The sequence below is a fragment of the Triturus cristatus genome, chromosome 5_2 (assembly GCF_964204655.1).
Source record: "Triturus cristatus chromosome 5_2, aTriCri1.1, whole genome shotgun sequence".
Taxonomy (NCBI): Eukaryota; Metazoa; Chordata; class Amphibia; order Caudata; family Salamandridae; genus Triturus; species Triturus cristatus.
In genome coordinates this window covers 890,816,505-890,840,589 of record NC_140588.1, presented here as the reverse complement: position 1 = coordinate 890,840,589, position 24,085 = coordinate 890,816,505, and the positions used below count along the sequence as shown (strand labels likewise).

Sequence of the window (24,085 nt, the reverse complement as noted above, 5' to 3'; positions counted from 1 at the left end):
ATATATATATATATATATATATATATATATATACATATAGATATATATACATATATATATATATCTCACCAATCCTCTCTTACACAGAAAAGAGTTGAGCCGCACACTTTACGGTGGAATTTAGCAATTTATTCCAATGACAACGCGTTCCCTTTCCTGATGCATTTCGGCCACCTTGGCCTTTCTCAAAGGGAGGAACGCTAACACCGTACAAACCAGTCATTTGCTTCTTTAACCAGTATTCGCCCCCTGGTGGGCGCCACGATAGGCTCAAATTCGCAAGCATGCTGGTACTTGTAGTCCGCTGTCAAGTCCTTCTCTTATTTCCCTCTGGTGGGCGATATTTTTTTCTCATTTTTAATGCTCGCTGAGTTCCACTGTAATCCCCTACAGATCTTCTTGTTGAGGTCTGCTGAGGTCCATACCAAGGTCCAGTCCCTGGCGGCTACCGCTGCCCTTAAGGTTTTCACCGTCACACAAAGATGGTCCGAGTTGGGCAGTTATGGAGTTCTTTCTCTGGAGGTGCGTCGCTCACGGCAGGACCACGCCGTATAATATCTCACCAATCCTCTCTTACACAGAAGAGAGTTGAGCCGCACACTATACCGTGGAATTTAGCAATTTATTCCAATGACAACGCGTTCCCTTTCCTGATACATTTCGGCCACCTTGGCCTTTCTCAAAGGGAGGAACGCTAACACCGTACAAACCAGTCATTTGCTTCTTTAACCAGTATTCGCCCCCTGGTGGGCGCCACGATAGGCTCAAATTCGCAAGCATGCTTGTACTTGTAGTCCGCTGTCAAGTCCTTCTCTTATTTCCCTCTGGTGGGCGATATTTTTTTCTCATTTTTTTATAGCAATCGTTTTTATTGATTTTCAGAACAACAGTAGCATTGCACATGCATAGTCATACAATAACAAGTAACTGTCGGGATTCCCCCGGCCCTAGGTCTCTACAGGGTGCCCCATAGGTGGTTCAGATGCTCCGTGTGCGACCCATAGGAACCCCTCCTCAGACTCCTCCGGTACCCCGTCCCACCCCCCACCCCCCCCACTACCCCCCTCCCGCCGCCCCCCCCCATAGGCTGCTGCATAGCGTCCGAAAAGACAAAAAGGGGAAACCGTTTCAGTCTGTGGAGAGCCAGGTCCGGAAGAGACGCATCTTCCTCCACGCGGGCGGGACGACGGCTGACGGGAGGCCTCTAGATAAGTAGGTCAGCAACGATCCCCAAGACTCCTCAAAGGCTGTGGGATCATCCCTAAGGCACTGCGCCAAGCGCTCCATCGAAAGCAGGCGCCACAGGCGGGCATGCCACAGTGACAGAGCGGGAGCAGCCTGTTTCTTCCACGCCGCTGCCACCGTGAGTTTAGCTGCCCCCACACAGAGCCACCATATAGCTTTATCCCCCCTGGACACTCCCTCCCAGTCCTCTCCCCGAAGACCCAAGATGACATGAGCAAGGTCCCCGGGGGGTTCAAAGCCCAAAATCTCTTTAATCTGCGCTAAAATTTCCGCCCAGAAAGGTTGAATACTAGGGCAGTCCCACCAGATGTGTTTGAAGTCCCCGAGGAGACCGCATCCCCGCCAGCAGAGTGCAGAGGTCCCCGGGAAGATCCTAGCCAATTTTGTGGGGTATAGGTACCAATCAAAGATGGTCTTGTAGTGAGCTTCCCTCAAGCCTACCGACAAGTTATGCCTAGGAATGTCCCGCCACAGGCCCCTCCACTCAGCCTCAGTGACCTCCCTCCCCAGGAGACTCTCCCAGAATTCCATATGTCTGGCCCTGGGTGTGTGTAGTGTAGTCAGCAGCATCCCATATAGAGACGAAATCGCCCCCTTCATTGAGCCCGCCCGTGACAATACCAGCTTCTCCACATCCGTAAGGCTCCGGCAGCCCGCCTCCCTGTACGGCGGCGCCGTGGCCCAGTGCTTGAGCTGCAAATAATGGAACTGCTCACTGTTGGGGACCCCAAATTCACTCTTACAGTTCTGGAACGAGCGGAACTCCCCCTTATCGAATAGGTCCGCCAGCTTTAGACACCCTCCCTCTCGCCACCCATCAAAGGGACCCTCCTCTCTAGCTGGAGTGAAGGCCGGATTAAAGTGTATTGGGGTGTAAGGTGATGGGAATGTCGTCCACCCCTCCCTACGCGTGACTCTATCCCAAACCTCCAATGTAGTGCGCGTTGGCGTGCTAAGATATGCATTCGGCGGTCTATCTCCCCTCGGTTTCCACAGCAGGTCCCAGATGGACCTGCCGGCTATCGCACGGTCCATATGAAGCCAATGCTTCTCCGACTCCCGCACCGTCCATTCCAGCACGACCCGCAATTGGGCCGCTTGATAGTATAGCCCAAAGTCCGGCAGCCCCATCCCTCCATCCGCCCTGCGTTTCCGAAGCACCGTGAAAGGGAGCCGGGCCCTCCCTCCTTGCCATACAAACTGAGTGATCAGCGTCTTCAGCTGCGGAAGGAATGCCTTCTCCAGCGGGATCGGCAAGGCCTGAAACAAGTAAAGGATCCGGGGCAGTACCATCATCTTTACCGCATTGATTCGCCCCAGCCAAGATATGTATAAGGGCGTCCACCGCCGCAACTCCTGCCGCAAGTGTGGCAAAACTGTGGTGTAGTTGGCCCCATATAGTCCCGAAACCGTCGGTGTCAGCTGTACCCCTAGATATTGTAGTGAGTGTTGGGCCCATGAGAGCGTCGTCTGGGATTTGAGCGAGGCCACCTCCGCTCTCGAGAGTGTGAGGTTGAGTATGTAGGATTTGGTCATGTTGACCTTGAACCCCGCCACTCTCTCAAAGTCCCTCAATTCCTCCTGCACCGCGGGCAGAGAGACATGTGGCTCCCCCATAGTCAGCAGAATATCATCCGCGAAGAGGGAGATTTTGTGATCCTCCCCTCCAAATCGGATCCCTTTAATGGAGGCATTCTCCCTCACCCGAATGGCTAGTGGCTCTATGCTAAGGGCGAAAAGCAGAGGGGACAGCGGGCACCCCTGTCTAGTACCTCTAGTCAGTTGGAAGGGCTCGGAGGGTGTCCCGTTGACCACCACTCTCGCGGAGGGATGGCTGTAGTTGGCTCGCACCATCTCCATGAAAGCGTCCCCGAACCCAAATTTTCGCAGGGTTAAGAAGAGGAAGGGCCAATCTACGCGGTCGAACGCTTTTTCAGCGTCCAAACCTACTAGCACCGCTGGAATCTTAAATCTGGATGATTTCTCGATAAGGTGGATGGTACGCCGTATATTATCGTGCGTCTGGCGCCCTTTAATGAAGCCCGATTGGTCCGGATGGATCAATCGAGGCAGCAGGTCATCCAGGCGGCTAGCTAGGATCATGGAGTAGAGCTTGGCATCTAGGTTCAGAAGTGCTATGGGGCGGTATGATGCACACACCATTGGGTCCTTGCCCGGTTTAGGTAGGACCGTGATCACCGCCTCTGCCATTGATTGGGACACTCTCGCCTCCTTCGCCACTGCCCGAAACAGAGCCGTCAGATGCGGGGCGAGCTCGTCTACAAAGTGTTTATAAAAGTGGGCGGTATAGCCGTCGGGCCCAGGTGCCTTGTGGAGCTTGAGACGCTTTATGGCATTTCGCACCTCCTCCACGGAAATAGGTTCGTCCAGCCGGTCCCGATCCACCGCTGATAACTGGGGGCACTCCACCCCATCGAGATATGCCGTTTGCGCGTCGTGCGCCAGCGGGTTCCCCCCATACAGCTCACCATAGAAATCCCTAAAGGCTCTGGTCTTCGCTGCCTCCTCGTGCGTGACTCGGTCTGGCCCAACCCGAATGCCTTCCACATATGATTTTGCCCGCTGAATGCGAAGCTTTCGGGCCAACTGAGAACCCACCTTGTCCCCCTGTTCATACCCCGCGCGGCGCAGCCTCAGTAAGGTATATTCCGCCCTGGCGCTATAAATCGCCCGCAATTTACCCCTCACCGCCGTGAGTTGTCGCTGCAGGTCGCGAGTGGGTTTATCTTTATGCCTACCCTCCAACCCCCTGAGTTCCTCCTCCAGTGTCTCCCGTTCTAATGCTTGTTGTCGCCGCAGCGACGCCTGTAATTGGATACATTTGCCCCTCATCACCGCCTTGAAGGCGTCCCACGTATTTTGATGTGAGGTGTCGGCAGGCGGGTTGTCCTGGAAGTACTCCCCTATGGCCTCGGTCAGTTCCACTCTCCGCACTTGGTCTCGCAGGAGGGCCCCCGGAAAGTACCATCTGCCACGACCCCGCTCCCCCCACTGAAGCTCCAACAAGACCATCCCGTGGTCTGAGACCGAAAGGGGGAGAATCTGCGCCCCCGTCGCCTTCCCCACTAATGCCTGACTAATGAAGATGTAGTCTATTCGAGTGTAGGTCCGGTGGACATGGGAGTAGAAAGTGTAGTCTTTTGCCGTCTCATGGAGAGCCCGCCACCCATCCCGCAGCCCGAGGGAATCGAAGCGGTCCTTGACTCGCTTGGAGAACACTGATGATCTCGCCCCCGCCACGTGAGAACCGTCCAGGGCACCATCCCACAGGCAATTAAAGTCCCCCAACAGGATGATGGGGCCCTCCGCGAATCCGCCCAGGGACCCCAACATGCGTGTTGTGAACACCGCCTGGCCCGTGTTCGGAGCATACACAACCGCAATGGTGCATAGTTGGCCCTGAAGCCGCCCCTTTAGCATGAGCCATCTCCCCTCCTTATCTCTCTGTGAGTCCACTACCTGGAAGGGCATCGAGCTGTGGAACAATATCGCCACTCCATTATGTTTGGTGGTGGCCGCTGAGTGAAAAATCTGCGGGAAAGCCCTATGCTTGAGCCTACCCACATCCTCCCTTGTAAGGTGCGTTTCCTGCAGAGCAACTACCTTGACCTGCCTATCCACGATGTACTTCAGGACCTGCTGTCTCTTCTGGGGCGAGTTCAGGCCCTTCACGTTCCATGTAGCCCACGTCACCATCTTAAGTAAGTGTAGACCCCCCTCTCCACCCCGTGTTGTAAGATCCGCCGATGCAAGACCTCAGCACCTGTCCTCCTCCCCCCCCGGGACCCCCTCCCAACATCTCACTGTCTCTCCCCGGTCTCCCCCCACGACTTCGTTGCAGCCTACCTCTGATACCCTCCCCCCCAACCCGTCCCCCTCACAACCCCCCCCCCCCTCCCGCATCCCCCCCCCACAAGCACCCAACCATGGAACCCCACATACCCGGGGTAGTTCCAGGGAAAGTAACCAAGACCCCGCCCCATCGAACTCCTAACCTCATCAACTTGCTCCGCAACCGGCAGAGCATCAACAACATGCGGGCCAAACAAAGGGCTCATAGAGAAAAACAAAAACCTCAGTGTCCATGTAGCCTCAATGTTTCTGTGGAGATTGCCGCATCCCTCTCCGCTGGGCCGTCACAGACTCGTTGCCAGTCACCTGGCTTCGCCGCTCGGGCTCCCGGGACCCTCCCGGCCGGAGGGCCCCCCTCGGTCGCTCAAGAACTGCATCCCGGAGAATCCCGGTCTTCCAACTCGCGACCGCTACTCACGGTGAGGTCCTCCTCGCTGGCGTTGCGCCCTGCTCCACTGCTCCCCCTGAGAGCCGGCTGCCACTGTTCCGGATGGCCCCGGGCCACCTCCCTCCTCCAGTGCCGACGGGAGGTCCAGGATACGCAGCCCCTCTCCCAAGTCCGTGATGTGGTGCCTTTTATTTTTCCATTCGAAGCTGAGCCCAAAGGGATAGGTCCAACGATAGCGCACATTGTCCTCTCTAAGTTTGCTGGTCACCGGGCGGAGCTGCTGCCTCCGAATAAGAGTGGCCTGCGACAAGTCCTGGTAAAGAGAGCAACTGTGGCCCTGGAACGAGACTTCCTTCTTCTTCCTGGCCGCTTCCAGGATGGCTTCCTTGACCGGGAAGGCGTGCAGCTTTGCCAGGACATCCCTAGGTCTCCGGCGTTCGCCGTGGCCCGGTGGTCCGACCCTGTGCACCCGATCCACTTTTATGTTGAGGTCTGGCCTGTTTACCACCTCTCCAAAGAGACCTATGATGAACGCCTCCAGGTCCGGACCTTCTGCGCCTTCTTCCAAGTTTCTCACCCGTATATTCTCCCTCCGGGAACGGTCCTCCAAGTCCTCCAGCTTCAGAGCAGATTGCGCCAGCTGAGCGCGAAGCTCCGCGCACTCCGACCGGGAAGCCTGAGCTGTACTTTCCAGGGATTGCACCTTTTCCTCCAGCTCCAGGGTTCGCGACCCCACGGCGTCCACATCTCTGCGCAGATCGCCAAGCTTCTCCGTGAGGTCCCCACGCAATTGGTCCAGGCTGGCGTGGAGGTCCCTTTTGAGTTCACCACATAGATCCCTCTTGAAGTCCCGGAGCGTAGCCACCAGGTCGTCCTTCGTCAAGGCCATGTCTTCCCCTCCGCCTGGACCACCTTCGTCCGCAGTGCTGGAGCGCGCCTGGAAGTATTTCGCCACTTGGTTTTCCTGAGGCTTCGGCGCCTTCTTCGTCGGGGGCGCACGGGACGACTTCCCCATCAGACCGCCCCCTCCGAGCCTCACGACGTCGCCTCCACCGGTTCTATGGCCTCTTCGCGTCTGACCACCGCTTCTCAGCCACCGGGATCCCGGAAACCAGAGCAGGGACCGACCCGGCTCCGCTCAGGCACTCAGGCAGGCCCACGTGCTGTGCCCCAGAGAGTCCTTGCCAGCGCCGCGGAGGCTCCCCCGGTCCCAGCGCCGGCAGGTGTCCCACTTGGCCACCATCTTGGAGTCAGGCATTGACTCTCGCCGGGGCGCGCGGTGATTGCCCCCCGCGTCCCCGCTCCCCTCAGCCTGGCGCGATCTCCGGCAGGGCGGACCACTTATCTCCCGCCGGCCCACCGTCCTTCCTCACGGGCTCCGGGAGGGCCGCAGTCACCGCCTCCTCACGTACGTCCCATGGGGAGGTGTCCCCTTGTGTCGTTCCGCTCACCGGCGTCTGCAGAGTCCGGCTCAGCCTCTCCCCTACCGCGGCGTTCCTCTCCCGTTGTGCGGTCACCGCGACCAGCCTCTGGTCACTCTCCTGAGTCCGGGGAACCGCCGCTCGGCGAGCGATCGTGGCCGTCCGCCGCCATTTTGCTGGGACCTCGCTCCCGGGACAGTGCTCGCCTCCTAGCCGCACCGGAGCCGTCTCATCCTCGCCTCCGGGCCATTCGCCGCCACAGGCGTCCCGCGAGTGTTTACCACGAAGAGCGCCAGTCTAGAGCCCCCGTTTAGCCGCTCACAGGAGTCCGTGGGGCCGGAGCTGACTCGGTGCACTACCAGTCAGCCATCTTACTTGGCCACGCCCCCTTTTTCTCATTTTTTAATGCTCGCTGAGTTCCACTGTAATCCCCTACAGATCTTCTTGTTGAGGTCTGCTGAGGTCCATACCGAGGTCCAGTCCCTGGCGGCTACCGCTGCCCTTAAGGTTTTCACCGTCACACAAAGATGGTCCGAGTTGGGCAGTTATGGAGTTCTTTCTCTGGAGGTGCGTCGCTCACGGCAGGACCACGCCGTATAATATCTCACCAATCCTCTCTTACACAGAAGAGAGTTGAGCCGCACACTATACCGTGGAATTTAGCAATTTATTCCAATGACAACGCGTTCCCTTTCCTGATACATTTCGGCCACCTTGGCCTTTCTCAAAGGGAGGAACGCTAACACCGTACAAACCAGTCATTTGCTTCTTTAACCAGTATTCGCCCCCTGGTGGGCGCCACGATAGGCTCAAATTCGCAAGCATGCTTGTACTTGTAGTCCGCTGTCAAGTCCTTCTCTTATTTCCCTCTGGTGGGCGATATTTTTTTCTCATTTTTAATGCTCGCTGAGTTCCACTGTAATCCCCTACAGATCTTCTTGTTGAGGTCTGCTGAGGTCCATACCAAGGTCCAGTCCCTGGCGGCTACCGCTGCCCTTAAGGTTTTCACCGTCACACAAAGATGGTCCGAGTTGGGCAGTTATGGAGTTCTTTCTCTGGAGGTGCGTCGCTCACGGCAGGACCACGCCGTATAATATCTCACCAATCCTCTCTTACACAGAAAAGAGTTGAGCCGCACACTATACGGTGGAATTTAGCAATTTATTCCAATGACAACGCGTTCCCTTTCCTGATACATTTCGGCCACCTTGGCCTTTCTCAAAGGGAGGAACGCTAACACCGTACAAACCAGTCATTTGCTTCTTTAACCAGTATTCGCCCCCTGGTGGGCGCCACGATAGGCTCAAATTCGCAAGCATGCTGGTATTTGTAGTCCGCTGTCAAGTCCTTCTCTTATTTCCCTCTGGTGGGCGATATTTTTTTCTCATTTTTAATGCTCGCTGAGTTCCACTGTAATCCCCTACAGATCTTCTTGTTAAAGTCTGCTGGGGTCCATACCAAGGTCCAGTCCCTGGCGGCTACCGCTGCCCTTAAGGTTTTCACCGTCACACAAAGATGGTCCGAGTCGGGCAGTTATGGAGCTCTTTCTCTGGAGGTGCGTCGCTCATGGCAGGACCACGCCGTATAATATCTCACCAATCCTCTCTTACACAAAAAGAGTTGAGCCGCACACTTTACGGTGGAATTTAGCAATTTATTCCAATGACAACGCGTTCCCTTTCCTGATGCATTTCGGCCACCTTGGCCTTTCTCAAAGGGAGGAATGCTAACACCGTACAAACCAGTCATTTGCTTCTTTAACCAGTATTCGCCCCCTGGTGGGCGCCATGATAGGCTCAAATTCGCAAGCATGCTGGTATTTGTAGTCCGCTGTCAAGTCCTTCTCTTATTTCCCCCTGGTGGGCGATATTTTTTTCTCATTTGTAATGCTCGCTGAGTTCCACTGTAATCCCCTACAGATCTTCTTGTTAAGGTCTGCTGGGGTCCATACCAAGGTCCAGTCCCTGGCGGCTACCGCTGCCCTTAAGGTTTTCACCGTCACACAAAGATGGTCCGAGTCGGGCAGTTATGGAGCTCTTTCTCTGGAGGTGCGTCGCTCATGGCAGGACCACGCCGTATAATATCTCACCAATCCTCTCTTACACAAAAAGAGTTGAGCCGCACACTTTACGGTGGAATTTAGCAATTTATTCCAATGACAACGCGTTCCCTTTCCTGATGCATTTCGGCCACCTTGGCCTTTCTCAAAGGGAGGAATGCTAACACCGTACAAACCAGTCATTTGCTTCTTTAACCAGTATTCGCCCCCTGGTGGGCGCCATGATAGGCTCAAATTCGCAAGCATGCTGGTATTTGTAGTCCGCTGTCAAGTCCTTCTCTTATTTCCCCCTGGTGGGCGATATTTTTTTCTCATTTGTAATGCTCGCTGAGTTCCACTGTAATCCCCTACAGATCTTCTTGTTAAGGTCTGCTGGGGTCCATACCAAGGTCCAGTCCCTGGCGGCTACCGCTGCCCTTAAGGTTTTCACCGTCACACAAAGATGGTCCGAGTCGGGCAGTTATGGAGCTCTTTCTCTGGAGGAGCGTCGCTCACAGCAGGACCACGCCGTATAATATCTCACCAATCCTCTCTTACACAGAAAAGAGTTGACCGCACTCTTTACTGTGGAATTTAGCAATTTATTCCAATGACAACGCGTTCCCTTTCCTGATGCATTTCGGCCACCTTGGCCTTTCTCAAAGGGAGGAACACTAACACCGTACAAACCAGTCATTGGCTTCTTTAACCAGTATTCGCCCCCTGGTGGGCGCCACGATAGGCTCAAATTCGCAAGCATGCTGGTATTTGTAGTCCGCTGTCAAGTCCTTCTCTTATTTCCCTCTGGTGGGCGATATTTTTTTCTCATTTTTAATGCTCGCTGAGTTCCACTGTAATCCCCTACAGATCTTCTTGTTAAGGTCTGCTGGGGTCCATACCAAGGTCCAGTCCCTGGCGGCTACCGCTGCCTTAAGGTTTTCACCGTCACACAAAGATGGTCCGAGTCGGGCAGTTATGGAGCTCTTTCTCTGGAGGTGCGTCGCTCACGGCAGGACCATGCCGTATAATATCTCACCAATCCTCTCTTACACAGAAAAGAGTTGAGCCGCACACTTTACGGTGGAATTTAGCAATTTATTCCAATGACAACGCGTTCCCTTTCCTGATGCATTTCGGCCCCCTTGGCCTTTCTCAAAGGGAGGAACGCTAACACCGTACAAACCAGTCATTTGCTTCTTTAACCAGTATTCGCCCCCTGGTGGGCTCCACGATAGGCTCAAATCCGCAAGCATGCTGGTATTTGTAGTCCGCTGTCAAGTCCAAAACAAAGAGTTGTCCCCTTAGCGAAAGCCTCACAGCACCAGGTAAGTTCTTAGCTGTTTATTGGGAGAGCTGCCGCTGCAAAGTGCAAACAAACATTCAAATCAATTGTCAATTTGCCGACACGTTTCGTGCGCTGCGCCACTTCTTCATGGGCTGACAAAGTGAGAACCGCAAGCAAAGTCAGGACACCTGTATTTCTCTACGATACTTGCCCATGTGGGCGGAGACAGTCCAACTGCCTGCTGGTTGCTGTAGTGCCTGATAGTACTATCACAGTGGATTTCTTGCCGGTAATCACTAATAACAGATTCAAAGTCACTAGTGGGTTGATGAGAGCTTACATCAGGGCAGCAGCACCATCTGACTCTCCTCCCGCACCTTGTGCCCCCAACTGCCGACGTCGGTTGGCACCAGCACACGGGCCATGAAACACAGCAGGCTTCCACCGCGACTGGACTGGCGGCAACATATCCAAAACAAAGAGTTGTCCCCTTAGTGAAAGCCTCACAGCACCAGGTAAGTTCTTAGCGGTTTATTGGGAGAGCTGCCGCTGCAAAGTGCAAACAAACATTCAAATTAATTGTCAATTTGCCGACGCATTTCGTACGCTGCGCGCACTTCTTCATGGGCTGACAAAGTGAGAACTGCAAGCAAAGTCAGGACACCTGTATTTCTTTACGATACTTGCCCATGTGGGCGGTGACAGTCCAACTGCCTGCTGGTTGCTGTAGTGTCTGATAGTATTATCACAGTGGATTTCTTGCCGGTAATCACTAATAACAGATTCAAAGTCACTAGTGGGTTGATGAGAGCTTACATCAGGGCAGCAGCACCATCTGACTCTCCTCCCGCACCTTGTGCCCCCAACTGCCGACGTCGGGTGGTGCCAGCACACGGGCCATGAAACACAGCAGGGCTTCCACCGCGACTGGACTGGCCGCAACATATCCAAAACAAAGAGTTGTCCCCTTAGTGAAAGCCTCACAGCACCAGGTAGGTTCTTAGCGGTTTATTGGGAGAGCTGCCGCTGCAAAGTGCAAACAAACATTCAAATTAATTGTCAATTTGCCGACGCATTTCGTACGCTGCGCGCACTTCTTCATGGGCTGACAAAGTGAGAACTGCAAGCAAAGTCAGGACACCTGTATTTCTTTACGATACTTGCCCATGTGGGCGGTGACAGTCCAACTGCCTGCTGGTTGCTGTAGTGTCTGATAGTATTAACACAGTGGATTTCTTGCCGGTAATCACTAATAACAGATTCAAAATCACTAGTGGGTTGATGAGAGCTTACATCAGGGCAGCAGCACCATCTGACTCTCCTCCCGCACCTTGTGCCCCCAACTGCCGACGTCGGGTGGTGCCAGCACACGGGCCATGAAACACAGCAGGGCTTCCACCGCGACTGGACTGGCCGCAACATATCCAAAACAAAGAATTGTCCCCTTAGTGAAAGCCTCACAGCACCAGGTAAGTTCTTAGCGGTTTATTGGGAGAGCTGCCGCTGCAAAGTGCAAACAAACATTCAGATTAATTGTCAATTTGCCAACGCGTTTCGTGCGCTGCGCGCACTTCTTCATGGGCTGACAAAGTGAGAACCGCAAGCAAAGTCAGGACACCTGTATTTCTTTACGATACTTGCCCATGTGGGCGGAGATAGTTCAACTGCCTGTTGGTTGCTGTAGTGCCTGATAGTATTATCACAGTGGATTTCTTGCCGGTAATCACTAATAACAGACTCAAAGTGCCCAGTGGGTTGATGAGAGCTTACATCAGGGCAGCGGCACCATCTGACTCTCCTCCTGCACGTTGTGCCCCCAACTGCCGACGTCGGTTGGCGCCAGCACACGGGCCGTGAAACACAGCAGGGCTTCCATCGTGACTGGACTAACCGCAACATATCCAAAACAAAGAGTTGTCACCTTAGTGAAAGCCTCACAGCACCAGGTAAGTTATTAGCCCAAACATCTCATAGATATATGTGTCAACAGGTCTCTGTGTACAGCTGACGTGCTACCTAATCATCAGTGGGTGCTCGTAGATTGCCCGTGTCCGAGAGTATTTACATAACATTGCTTCAGTCGCCTATTAACAACAGAACGGCACTCTGGGTGATGCTCAAGATTGTTTTATTTCAAATTTCTATTTTTCAGCAAGCACAGCAGAACACCATTACGGCGTCAGGTGTGCTGCCGTGCTTGCTGAAATATAGAAATTTGAAATAAAACAATCTGGAGCATCACCCAGAATGCCGTTCTGTTGTTAATAAGTGACGAAAGCAACACTATATATATGTGTATAAATATAAAAACACATATATATGTGTTTGTGTCTTTATATAAGTATATATTTATATATAGTATTATATATTAAGGAAAATTATTTAATATTCATTGTATTAACATTATATGTTACCATATTTTACATTTACTACGTTAAACTCTATAATAAAAAAATAGATATTTTGGTCGATTTTTGGACGATACTAGTGTCAACACTTTTTTCCTCTGATATTTTTGTACTTACCATTCTAAGTAAAAGACGACGATATTGTGGTAAACAATATTTTTGATGCAATACTTTAGTCGACCATATTGTTTACCATGATATTGTGTCAGTGATCCCCTTGCCCTGCAGTCCTTTACTGATTCCTTTCTATTTGGGTATGTACATATTATTTTATTGGCATATTTTTTATGTGAGATCCAATGGACATAACATGTTACATGATCACTGGCATCCTAGTGGTTGCAAATAAACAACAGGTCTGAAGGGCCCACCATATACATAACAGTGTATAGCAAAGTTCTTATGCCAAAACACAGCACAAATTTTGTTGAGATAGTGTTTTACTTGGGGAGGTAGATTCAATCAGGAGAGCACCTATGAATGTCCAGATCATAAATTCTCTGCCATATAACAGTCTATTCGCTTGTTCCACTTTTGCTGTAGTAGGGCATGATGAATTTCCCCATTTTCCTAAACTCTCTCTCTTGGCAATTGAGCAATTGGCACTATTGCAGCAAGCTGTATCTAGGCAAGTCAAGATCTTTTGGAAGTGGCATTGATGAGATACCAGATTTAAGGATAGCTGCCAGCTTAACCCCATCTCATCCCAGAAGCTCTCAATACACATTCAAATAGAGTGCACAAAGATGCTGTCCTGCACCTGGCATTTCTGACACTTGCCATCTGTCACCATCCCCACATTGTGTAGCCGAGTTCTATTGTAAGAGTTTGTGGGAGAACATTTTGTTGGTATACGGTTGACCATAGAGTGGAAACCTACAGCTTCTTTTGGCTTGCGCACATAGGCCAAAGATTGCTTTGAATCCCATAAAATGAGTAACTTTCCAAAATCTAAAGAATAAGCTTACACTTGTTTATTTTTGAAGCAGGAAGATTGCTTGGCCTGGAACCACATGCAGTGATACTAAGATGGGTCTATCGCCTTGTTCCGTGAACTATCGGCATGACCTGTAAACGTGAATCAATGTATTTTATGTTGAGGGTAGGAAATTCATATCGATATCAATGTCGATACAAACATTTTGGATGTAATATATTTCTCCGTTATTTGAAATATATCTTGTGTGTCCTATAGCTTAAAAAACTTTCAGTCTAAATTGTGTGTTAAGCGCCTCTGCGTTTTTGTCAAGAGAATCTAATTTTATAAAATCAAGTGGGAGAAAAAAATATATATTTTGTTGTGGCTGATATAAAAATGCATCACTCAGCAGTAGTGTGGAAATGCATTTATTCCAGTTTTGTCAGCCAGCCAGACACAATTGTTTTGCATTTTCTGTATAATGAAATTTAAACCCTGCTAGATTGAAGCCTTCAGACAATGTGCAGATTCATTTCTAATCTCAATGAAATGTGTTTTCAGATCCAAGGGAATATTCATCCGCATGCAATTATTATCCTGCCAAACACCAATGGGGTGGAACTTCTGCTCACGTATGAGGACGAAGGAGTCTACATTGATACCTATGGACACTTCACAAAGGAGACCATTTTACAATGGGGCGAAATGCCGGCCTCTGTGGGTATGTGTAACTAGGGACAACTGATTCCAAAATGTCATCACAGAATGCTGCATTCATTGATGCTTACAAAAAACAGCAACTGTCTGTATCCCTTGCATTGAAGTAGTTTGTTCTATGTCTCTAATAATACATATGAGGATTGTGTTGTGTTCTTTTCGTAATTCTATCATGTATGTGCACTATATAAGATGATGTTAATTTATAACGGGATGCACACCAAGTTAAATCCGTAATCGTTAATCCTCCCAGAATGCGTGCGTGAACTGACATAGTGCCTCACCCGGGTGGCACTGGTAACGACAATATTTAGATGGGGTGTCCTTAACACCCCAAGCCAGGCGCACAGCATGATCGCTTCGTGTTACTGCTTTTATCCAAATTTGCGCAATTAATCATCAATTTATCTCTTCTCAGCTTAGCTCCGTATTGATCCACACAAAGAATAATGCCATTTTCCAAGTTTCTTATACTTGTGATGAGACCATCCGGACTTCTGTCACAAATACGAACGACGCATAATTCTTCTCAGGCGTGTTCTTTATTAAAAAAAACCAATGCATTTCGGACTACATGAGTCCTTCTTCGGGGGTAACTACAATTAAAAATATTATACAATTAATGTCCACTTCATACAATCTCATAATGCTTTAACATTGCAACACATTTGGTCTTTGATCAACAGCGCTACTGAACTGTGTACTGAACGTTATTCTCCTTAAAAATATACATTGTTACGCTTGCTAACAGGTCCCCTTTATTTCGTCTTTCACTCCCCAGAGTCTGACCCTTGTGCAATCTCAAACGTCTAAACTCCATGTTATTACGTGAACCACCCACATATCCTGGTTTACTAGTGAACATCATGCCATACTTCCCTGTCCCCCTGTTACCCTCTGTGGAAAACTAACGTCTCATCAACACATACCTGCCCAAGAAATTAATCGATTCCACTTCCTTATCGCGGAAAAAGTGTTTACCCGACCATGTCCAAGCTCGGTATTTAAACACAGCCCGTGAGCCCTCCCTCATGATCACAGGTTAAGATTAATCACCTGGTCGTAACAGCTCCGCTGAGTGCCTGATCTCTACTACAACTCCCAGCATGCTCTATGTATCTTAATCCCGCTTTGTAATGAGACATAAATGTGCATATACATTTTGAAAATTACGATCAAAGCCAATCTAAATTATTAAAATCATTGCAACATTCAATGCTGTATGTATAAAGTCGACATCACTTGAATAACAGGGGCATTTTTTCGAGTGATGTCGACTTTATACATACAGCATTGAATGTTGCAATGATTTTAATAATTTAGATTGGCTTTGATCGTAATTTTCAAAATGTATATGCACATTTATGTCTCATTACAAAGCGGGATTAAGATACATAGAGCATGCTGGGAGTTGTAGTAGAGATCAGGCACTCAGCGGAGCTGTTACGACCAGGTGATTAATCTTAACCTGTGATCATGAGGGAGGGCTCACGGGCTGTGTTTAAATACCGAGCTTGGACATGGTCGGGTAAACACTTTTTCCGCGATAAGGAAGTGGAATCGATTAATTTCTTGGGCAGGTATGTGTTGATGAGACGTTAGTTTTCCACAGAGGGTAACAGGGGGACAGGGAAGTATGGCATGATGTTCACTAGTAAACCAGGATATGTGGGTGGTTCACGTAATAACATGGAGTTTAGACGTTTGAGATTGCACAAGGGTCAGACTCTGGGGAGTGAAAGACGAAATAAAGGGGACCTGTTAGCAAGCGTAACAATGTATATTTTTAAGGAGAATAACGTTCAGTGCACAGTTCAGTAGCGCTGTTGATCAAAGACCAAATGTGTTGCAATGTTAAAGCATTATGAGATTGTATGAAGTGGACATTAATTGTATAATATTTTTAATTGTAGTTACCCCCGAAGAAGGACTCATGTAGTCCGAAATGCATTGGTTTTTTTTAATAAAGAACACACCTGAGAAGAATTATGCGTCGTTCGTATTTGTGACAGAAGTCCGGATGGTCTCATCACAAGTATAAGAAACTTGGAAAATGGCATTATTCTTTGTGTGGATCAATACGGAGCTAAGCTGAGAAGAGATAAATTGATGATTAATTGCACAAATTTGGATAAAAGCAGTAACACGAAGCGATCATGCTGTGCGCCTGGCTTGGGGTGTTAAGGACACCCCATCTAAACACTATATAAGATGAACCATGGACTTCAATTCATGCCCTTTATCAGTGACCGTCAAAGTGCCAAGCTCTCTGAGATAGGGGTTAGAGGTGGTTGTCAGAAGGAATGAGTTTGTGGCCGGACTCCTTCCGTTTTAGGAGGGTCTCTAAACAGCAACAACATTTTGAATGTTTGTAGGTATATATATATATATATGTATATATATATATATATGTATATATATATATATATATATATATATATATATATATGGTATTTCTTTAGTATGAATCTACTCAAAAGGCATAGGAGTGTTGTACAGTGACAAAGACTAGCATAAATTCAACGAGTGATAGGAGAGGTGGCTGGGTTGTGGATGGTTAATGCAATTTCATGTAAAGTTCTTTAAAGAGGTGAGTCTTCAACTCTTTATAAAATTGGAGCAGCGTTGAGGCGGTCCTGATGGATATGGATATGTTTCTCCAGATCCTGGGTGCATAGATGGAAAAATCCTTCTGCCTTGCTTTTTCTTTCTTTCTTACACTTGTTAGTCTTTAGAGAACCACCAGAGACAATGAGCTTCTGTGCAAGATCAGCAGAGGTTATGGCCCGATGGCTTTGTAAATGATGCTTCTGGTGTTGAAGCTGGTGTGGTCCATCAAGGGAGTCAATGGAGTGTGATAAGGACGGGGGCGATGTGATCTCATATCCTAATATTTCCTCGTATTGTTTCACAATTTAAAAAGTAAAACTGAACTCATAGTAGTTTTGGATAAAATCTAGATTATGAAAGGTAACTCTCAAAAGCAGGATTGCTTGTTGACCAAGATGTTTCAAGCGGCATCAGAGACAATTCAGAGAAGCTAGAATTTTCCATTATGTCCATTTCTCACTATTGACTGCAGCCTATGTACAATTCCATGTTGTGTACCCCCTCTTCTTCTTAACTAAATAGACAGTAATTATGAGAAGCAAAGCACAATATGGCATTTCTTAGCTTCCTCTACTTCGCTCAATCCCTCAACAAAAATATTCCTCCCTAAAATATAGGGCATATGCATCTGGTGCTGGATCAAAAAATCAATAAATAGTTAAGAACAATGGTTCAAGTATGGCCCAAAAGGGTCCAATAGAAAAGGTGACCCAAGCAGGGTCACTTGTTTTTTAAGAGATGTGAAATCAACTCCGTAGGGAGCAGGAGACAAAGTAAGTAAAGGGTCATGTAGGTCAAAAGATGACAGGTATTTATTTAAACAAAGTAAATTTTAGAGTGCTCACATAATAAGAAAGCGTGGCGTGAAATAGTGATAGTAGTTTTAAAAAGACATCGCATTGACAAAAATATAGTAGTTGAATTCCATAATTGATCTTTACAAGTTATAAGGAATTCATGTTGTTGGGTGGTCGACGGCGTTTCAAACCCAATTATTGGGGTTCATCTTCAGGACAGTGGTGAGCATGTATTTATGAAGTTAAACTGCCCGTAAAGTTACGGTGTAGTTTCTAGAGGCTCCAACGTGGGAGGCAGGGGCTTCAAAGGTTAATGATTTGAAAACAAGCAATTGTAGGGTAGAGCAGCTTGGCAGTACATAGATCCGCCTGGAGAATATAATTTTCTTCTGAGGGGCGACAGGGCAGTGAATGGGAGCCTGAAGCCGAGCAGTCAGAGACGTCCTGCAGCTGCTGGGGCTGGCTGATGAAGCCAAAGGAAATAATTGTGTTACCCTTGTTTCACCATCGTAGACACACAGAGATCACAGGTCTACAGGGATCACACCCTATAATGGAAAAAAACATCCTGGACACGTGACACGTGACAAGCTGGATCAGGCCTTCTTTCTTGGTTTTTACAACCATTGCCTGGTACATCTGTTCAGATTGCGGAAGCATTTTTCATTAGTTAGGCAACACTCAAAAACTCATCTTTGGGGATCACATTATGGACATTAGTTAGGGGGAGCGAGGGGCAACACCGCTGTCAGACACCATTAAAGGGGTCACAGGGATAGAGAGGGCTACTAGGTTCCAACAGAGGTCACTTGCCACTTGTGTCCTGACATCTTCCTACAGTGGCTCTGTATACTGGGCCTGGTACAGCCCTTTATGAACTTGACTCTCAGGGAGGTAGAGTTGGAGACAAGAGCTTAGAACTCAACAACCAACCAACAGATGCATTAAGGTAATGTCCAGCCCAGTGATTATCTTTATGAAAAAGAAAGTACTTTAAATCTCACAGCAAAATTGAATACTGTACAGTTCAGTGTACATGGCAAAAAGGTTGACGAATGGTACATCCTATCAGCATGGCACTATTACCCCTTTCACCCGTCTCAATGCTAGAGTTAAAGTTCTCACTATTACCAGCCTTACCCTTCTATGGGTTTAGACCCTGTTAGGTTCAGTTACAGTTTTCTCGGATATTATCATTGGTTTGAATATGCAGCCTCTTTGATCAGTTTATTGTTTCTTAGTCTCAATAACCAATTTCAAAAGATGCAGCAGCCCAGCTCATGCGCCTTTCTGTCTCTCATTACCTTGGAGGAGAATGAGCCCTCTCATTTACAAGCAAGTTGCCCCCAGCAGTTGTGGGTGGGCAGGGGATGTAGTTGCACCCTTCTCCTTCATAGAGTTATCTGCTCGTTCCAGGGTGGATGCCACAACCTTTCTGGTTGGTTTCCGGTAGGCAGATCTTCACAGCAATGGTCGGCTCCTCTGAAGTGGCCTTCTCATTCGGTTGTGGTCAAGCCCTCAGAAAAAGGTAGTTGCTGCCTTCAGGCCACATCTTTTGAAGGTGATATTCTAGAGCAGTGGTAGTGTTGCATCTGACATGCTTGGTGTGGTTTTCCCCCAGTTTTTGCCTTCCATTCTTCTGTTTGTTCTGACATTGTTTTTGCTGGCTTTAGGACCCTGTGCCCATTTACCGCTGATAACTAGTGCTAAAGTGCTTGCGCTCTCTCTTTTCTAACATGGCAACGCTGTCTTACACATTTGGCACATTTGATTTACTTGTAAGTCCCTAGTAAAGTGGCACTCCATGTACCCAGGCTGCTGTAAATTAAATGCTACTAGTGGGCCTGCGGCACTGATTGTGCTACCCACTTAACTAGCCCTTCAAACATATCTCTGGCCTGCCATTGCAGCCTTGTGTGCAGTTTCAAACTGCCACTTTGGCCTGGCAGTATAAACCTTTTGCCAGGCGAAACATTGCTTTTTAATACATATAAGTCACCACTACAATAGGCCCAAAACAGCCTATAGGGTAGGGTGCAGTGCATTTATAAAGTTGGACACATACTTTTAAGTTTTACATGTCCTAGTAGTGAAAAACTCTTACATTCGTTTTTCACTCCTACAAGTCTACCTCTCCCATGGGATAATATTGGGTTACCTTTAATAAGTGATGACTTTCAAATGGAAACTGTTAGAAATGGGGTTTCTGGTTGGCTAGGGCATGCACCTAAGCCAGGCAGAAACCAGCAGTCTAGTCAGGGCAAGGGAGTTACACACTGAAGATAACCCCTGCTCACCCTCTTTGTAGCTTGGCAGAGCAGCTAGGCTTAACCCAGAGGCAATGTGTAAAGCGTTTATGCAACACACTCACAGAGCAGCGACACACTAGGCACACCACAAAAGAAACTCCACACAAGGTCGTATAAAAATAGCCTTTGTATTAGCCATAAAAACATATTAGAACACAATCACATATGATACACTGTGCCACCAGGCACTCTTCACGACTTCCCAGGGATTGCATAAATCACTAGGCCAATCGGGCCATTGTAATAATACATCACTTTTAGGGTGGCAAGTAACTACTGGTAGGAATGCATGTTGCATAACACATCATGCAAACATCATAATCATCAGTGCACCTTAGTACACACTAGTAGCGTGCACACGTTAGGAACCCCCCAACACTGTGAATCCCCCTGCACTAGCCAACAATTCCTTGGAGCCCAAATACCCCCAACAGTGACAGGCAGCTGCCCACTGACCTGTGGCACAGTCGCCGAAATTCTGCTGCAGGGGCCCTTCTTGGGCTCGCACTGCGATGGCCCAGAAGCACAAAAAAAAAGCTCCCAACGGTGGGCACAATCAACAGCTGCTGCGATGTGTGCAGTGCAGCTGCTGGTAAGCCAAATCCGAAGGAGACCTCTCCTGGTCTACTGCACCCAATGTCGGGTGCAATCCCCATACGGGAGACCGTCTCTGGGTCACCCGCCTGCGGATTCACGTTGGGTTCGGCCTCCGACTCGCATGCCATCCTTGTTTCTCCCTTCCTCTCTGCGAGGGCAGACTGGGATCAGGCCTCGCTAGGCCAAGGAACACAAAAGCGACGACTCACTTCGCCGCTTGCTTCGTGGTACGCTGTCGTGTTTGCCCACATCCTCCATTGGCTCTCCTCCGCTGCAGGGCCTCCCTTGCTCGACCACTCACGGCTGGGGGCCCCGCCTACAACCGTGCTCCATCTGCCTAACTTCCAGCTGCTTCTTGCGGCCATGGAATATGGAGCGAAGTCTCTATTGGGTCTTCAATCTTCGCCCCCCTAGAAAGGGCACTCAGCGCTTGCCATGTGGAGGGTTGAGCCCACCCCTTGGGTTTGGGACAAACATAAAGTTGGACGCACCCACCAACCGCTCTGGGTGAGTGCGTACCCGACGTCACAGCGTGCCCCAAAGTAAAAGCGCCTTGGCACTAAGAGGAGCAATGCGCCCCCGCATGCACTTGACCACAGAATGCAGGGGGAGCAGGGCGCTCACCAGCATTTGAGCAGAGGGCAATAAAGATATATTGCTCTGCCCCGTGTTTAGTTCAAACAAAAGTCAGACTGGACAGAGCTGGGCACAGGCAGGCCAGCATACCGGGTCACTCAGCAGAGTGGAAGTCCTTTCAGCCACCCAGCGGGCAGCGGGTCAGTCCCAAATGGCAGTTCCTCTTGGCACACTGCAGTCCACACAGTGTGCTCTCCTCAGTTCTTGAAGTTCCAAGCAAGCTCAGTTCAACAGACTTGGGGTCACAGCCCCAGTACTTATAGCACAAAAAGTCTTTGTTCTGCCCCAGTTTAAACCAGTTCTGGGGGCACTCAAAAAATATAATTACAGTGCACAACACTCCCCATTCAAAGTGTAAGCCCTGGCTCCAGACGCACCACAGGGGGGCATAGCCATCATCGTGGAAGGCAGGCACAGCCCTGTTCAGGTGCAGGTTGCGCCTGCTACTCCTCCCACCACTCCAAATGCAGACCAGGCCTATTAAGCCTAGGGCGGAGTCACCCAGGCAGGGCAGGACATACCTCAACCCCCCCTAGGGACTGGCTGGAGGGAATGCACATCCCTTCTCCCCCTGTCAGTCAGAACCAGACGGTCAATACACATCAGGCAGGCACAAAGACACATAGCACACAGAAATGCCTACTTCTAAAAGTGGCATTTCTAAAATAGTAATAATAAATCTGCTAACCCCAAAAAGTAGCATTTATCACCACTATTCCAAACATACCAAACTTGATCCCGCTACTTCTCTCATGTCAGGCATTACCACTGAAGCACATATTAGGGAATCCCCAATACATCCCTATGAGAGGGCAGACTCACAGCAGTGAGAAACCAACCTAGGCTGTTTGTCACTACCAGGTCATGCCACACCGTTAAGGTACATGTCCTACCTTTTACCTACACCCCAAACTCCCCATAGGGCTAGCTAGTGCCTACCTTAGGGGTGATAGATATGTAGTAACACTGGAGTTACCGATGTGGCAACCACTTTATGTGCCACGTCACAGCAGCAGTAAACTGTGCGTGCAGGCCCTGCAGTGGCAGAGGCCTGAGACAGGTCTGAAAGGCCACTTTGGTGGGTGGCGCAAGCAGCGCAGCATGCCCATCAGTAGCATTTAATTTACTGGCCCTGGGTATATGGGATACCACTGTACAAGGGACTGATGGGTAAATTAAATATGCCAAACAGGTGTAGACCAATCATACCAAGTTTACTATAGAGAGAACATGCACTTTAGCACTGATCAGCAGTGATAAAGTGCCCAGAGTCATAAAACCACCAACAACAGGTCAGAAAAAATCCAGGAGGAAGACAAAAAGTTCTGGGATGACCCTGCAAAAATTGCCAAGTCCAACAGAAACAGTTAGGAATGTCGAGTTTTGTGTCTAAAGAATTATAATTAAAACCTTCTTTATTGTTAACGTTGGAAGTTAAGTCACAATTCGGAAAATCCCCCTTCAGATGGCATGGTGAACAAAACAATGATTGATTTAGGCCCAAATCTCTGTGCTGGGGGTGAATGTTTGGCGATGTTCAGCATTCCTTCCATCATCTTTTGATGTGGTTCCTTTAGAGAGATGACATGTTCTTGTCCTTACCATTTGGTTCCTGCAGCCAGTAACCAGGGTCACATGACTAGGCATATCTGGTAGTTTTGCTTCCAGACAATGAGAACAAGTGGGGATAAGTGTTAGCAGAATGGGCCATCTCTGACTTTGATGAGGAGGAGGAGCTGTCATCTACCACACTTACACATCACAAAGGCTCTGCCTAAGAACACACACAAAGGGTTTGATACTAGTTTTGTGTGACTCCAGACAAGCTGGAGCCAGGGCAGGGAGGCAGGAAATTCAAAGCACCTCTGGGAGTGTAAACCTTCAGAACTTTATTTTACTTCAAAGTGGCCTCCAAGTATAAATTTTAGACAATTATAAACAACTGCTCAATACATCTCTGAACCTGTTACTCTGTTGCCCTGCTGCCTGAGTGAAATGGATTGGACCTGCCTGGCGAACTCAGGACCACCATAGTGACTCTAAGGGCTAGTTGGCTGGACTCCTGATCAGATCCTGGGGGACAGAAAAGGCTCCAACCACTTTGAATTCAGTTCCAGTACTCGGTATGCTCTGAGTCTTGCCCCCAAAGTGGTGCCACACCAGTCCTGGACCCTTGGAAGGGGGCCTGAAGGTGATCTCCTAGCAACTGCATCAGAGCCTGATGAATCCCTGACGCAGGACCTCGCAACTCAAGCACCTCATCGACAGCAAACTCGACAACAACATAGGACTTTGCATCACAGAACCCAGCTTGCTTGGAACAGCTGCTGTGTGATGCATCCTCGACACAAGACTTCGCATCACAAGCCCCTCATCGAAGGCATCTTCAACAACAATACAGGACTCTGCATCGGGGCCCCGTAGATTCCTCGGAAATGCCACTGCGCAACGCATCCTTAACACAGGATCTTGCAATGCTCCACAACCATGAATTAAGATACTTTGTTTAGCGGGCCTAACTTGGTTGCTGAATGGGTTCTCTGACCATAAGTCCTCAGAGAAGTTCACCCATAAATGCTATTCATGCCATCACATTGGGCACTTCAAGGGTGATGCCAAGTTTCCCAAGCTGGCACAGCCCCACACCGGGGCTAACTAGTGTAGCGCTTGGAGAGGAGATTGCCTCAGTTAGTATGGGGGGTAGTGCAGAGGTTACCCTAGTGCCCTGGGTGACTAAGAGATGGTGCTAAAAACCCACATGCCTAGCAATACCAAGAAAGGCTGATAGTGGGTCATCATTAGTCGGTAATGCATGGAGGCTCTGTATGACAACTGTCAAGGT

General features: G+C 49.2%; 1 protein-coding gene across 1 annotated transcript in view; it reads left to right on the top strand.

Moving 5' to 3' along the window:
• Window positions 1-24,085, top strand: part of NRK (Nik related kinase) — a 1,057,838-nt gene that overhangs the window by 915,935 nt on the left and 117,818 nt on the right. The window contains exon 29 of the mRNA XM_085608036.1: window positions 14,139-14,298. Within this exon, the coding sequence (XP_085464162.1) occupies window positions 14,139-14,298 (160 nt within the window). The remainder of the gene's footprint in view (window positions 1-14,138; window positions 14,299-24,085) is intronic.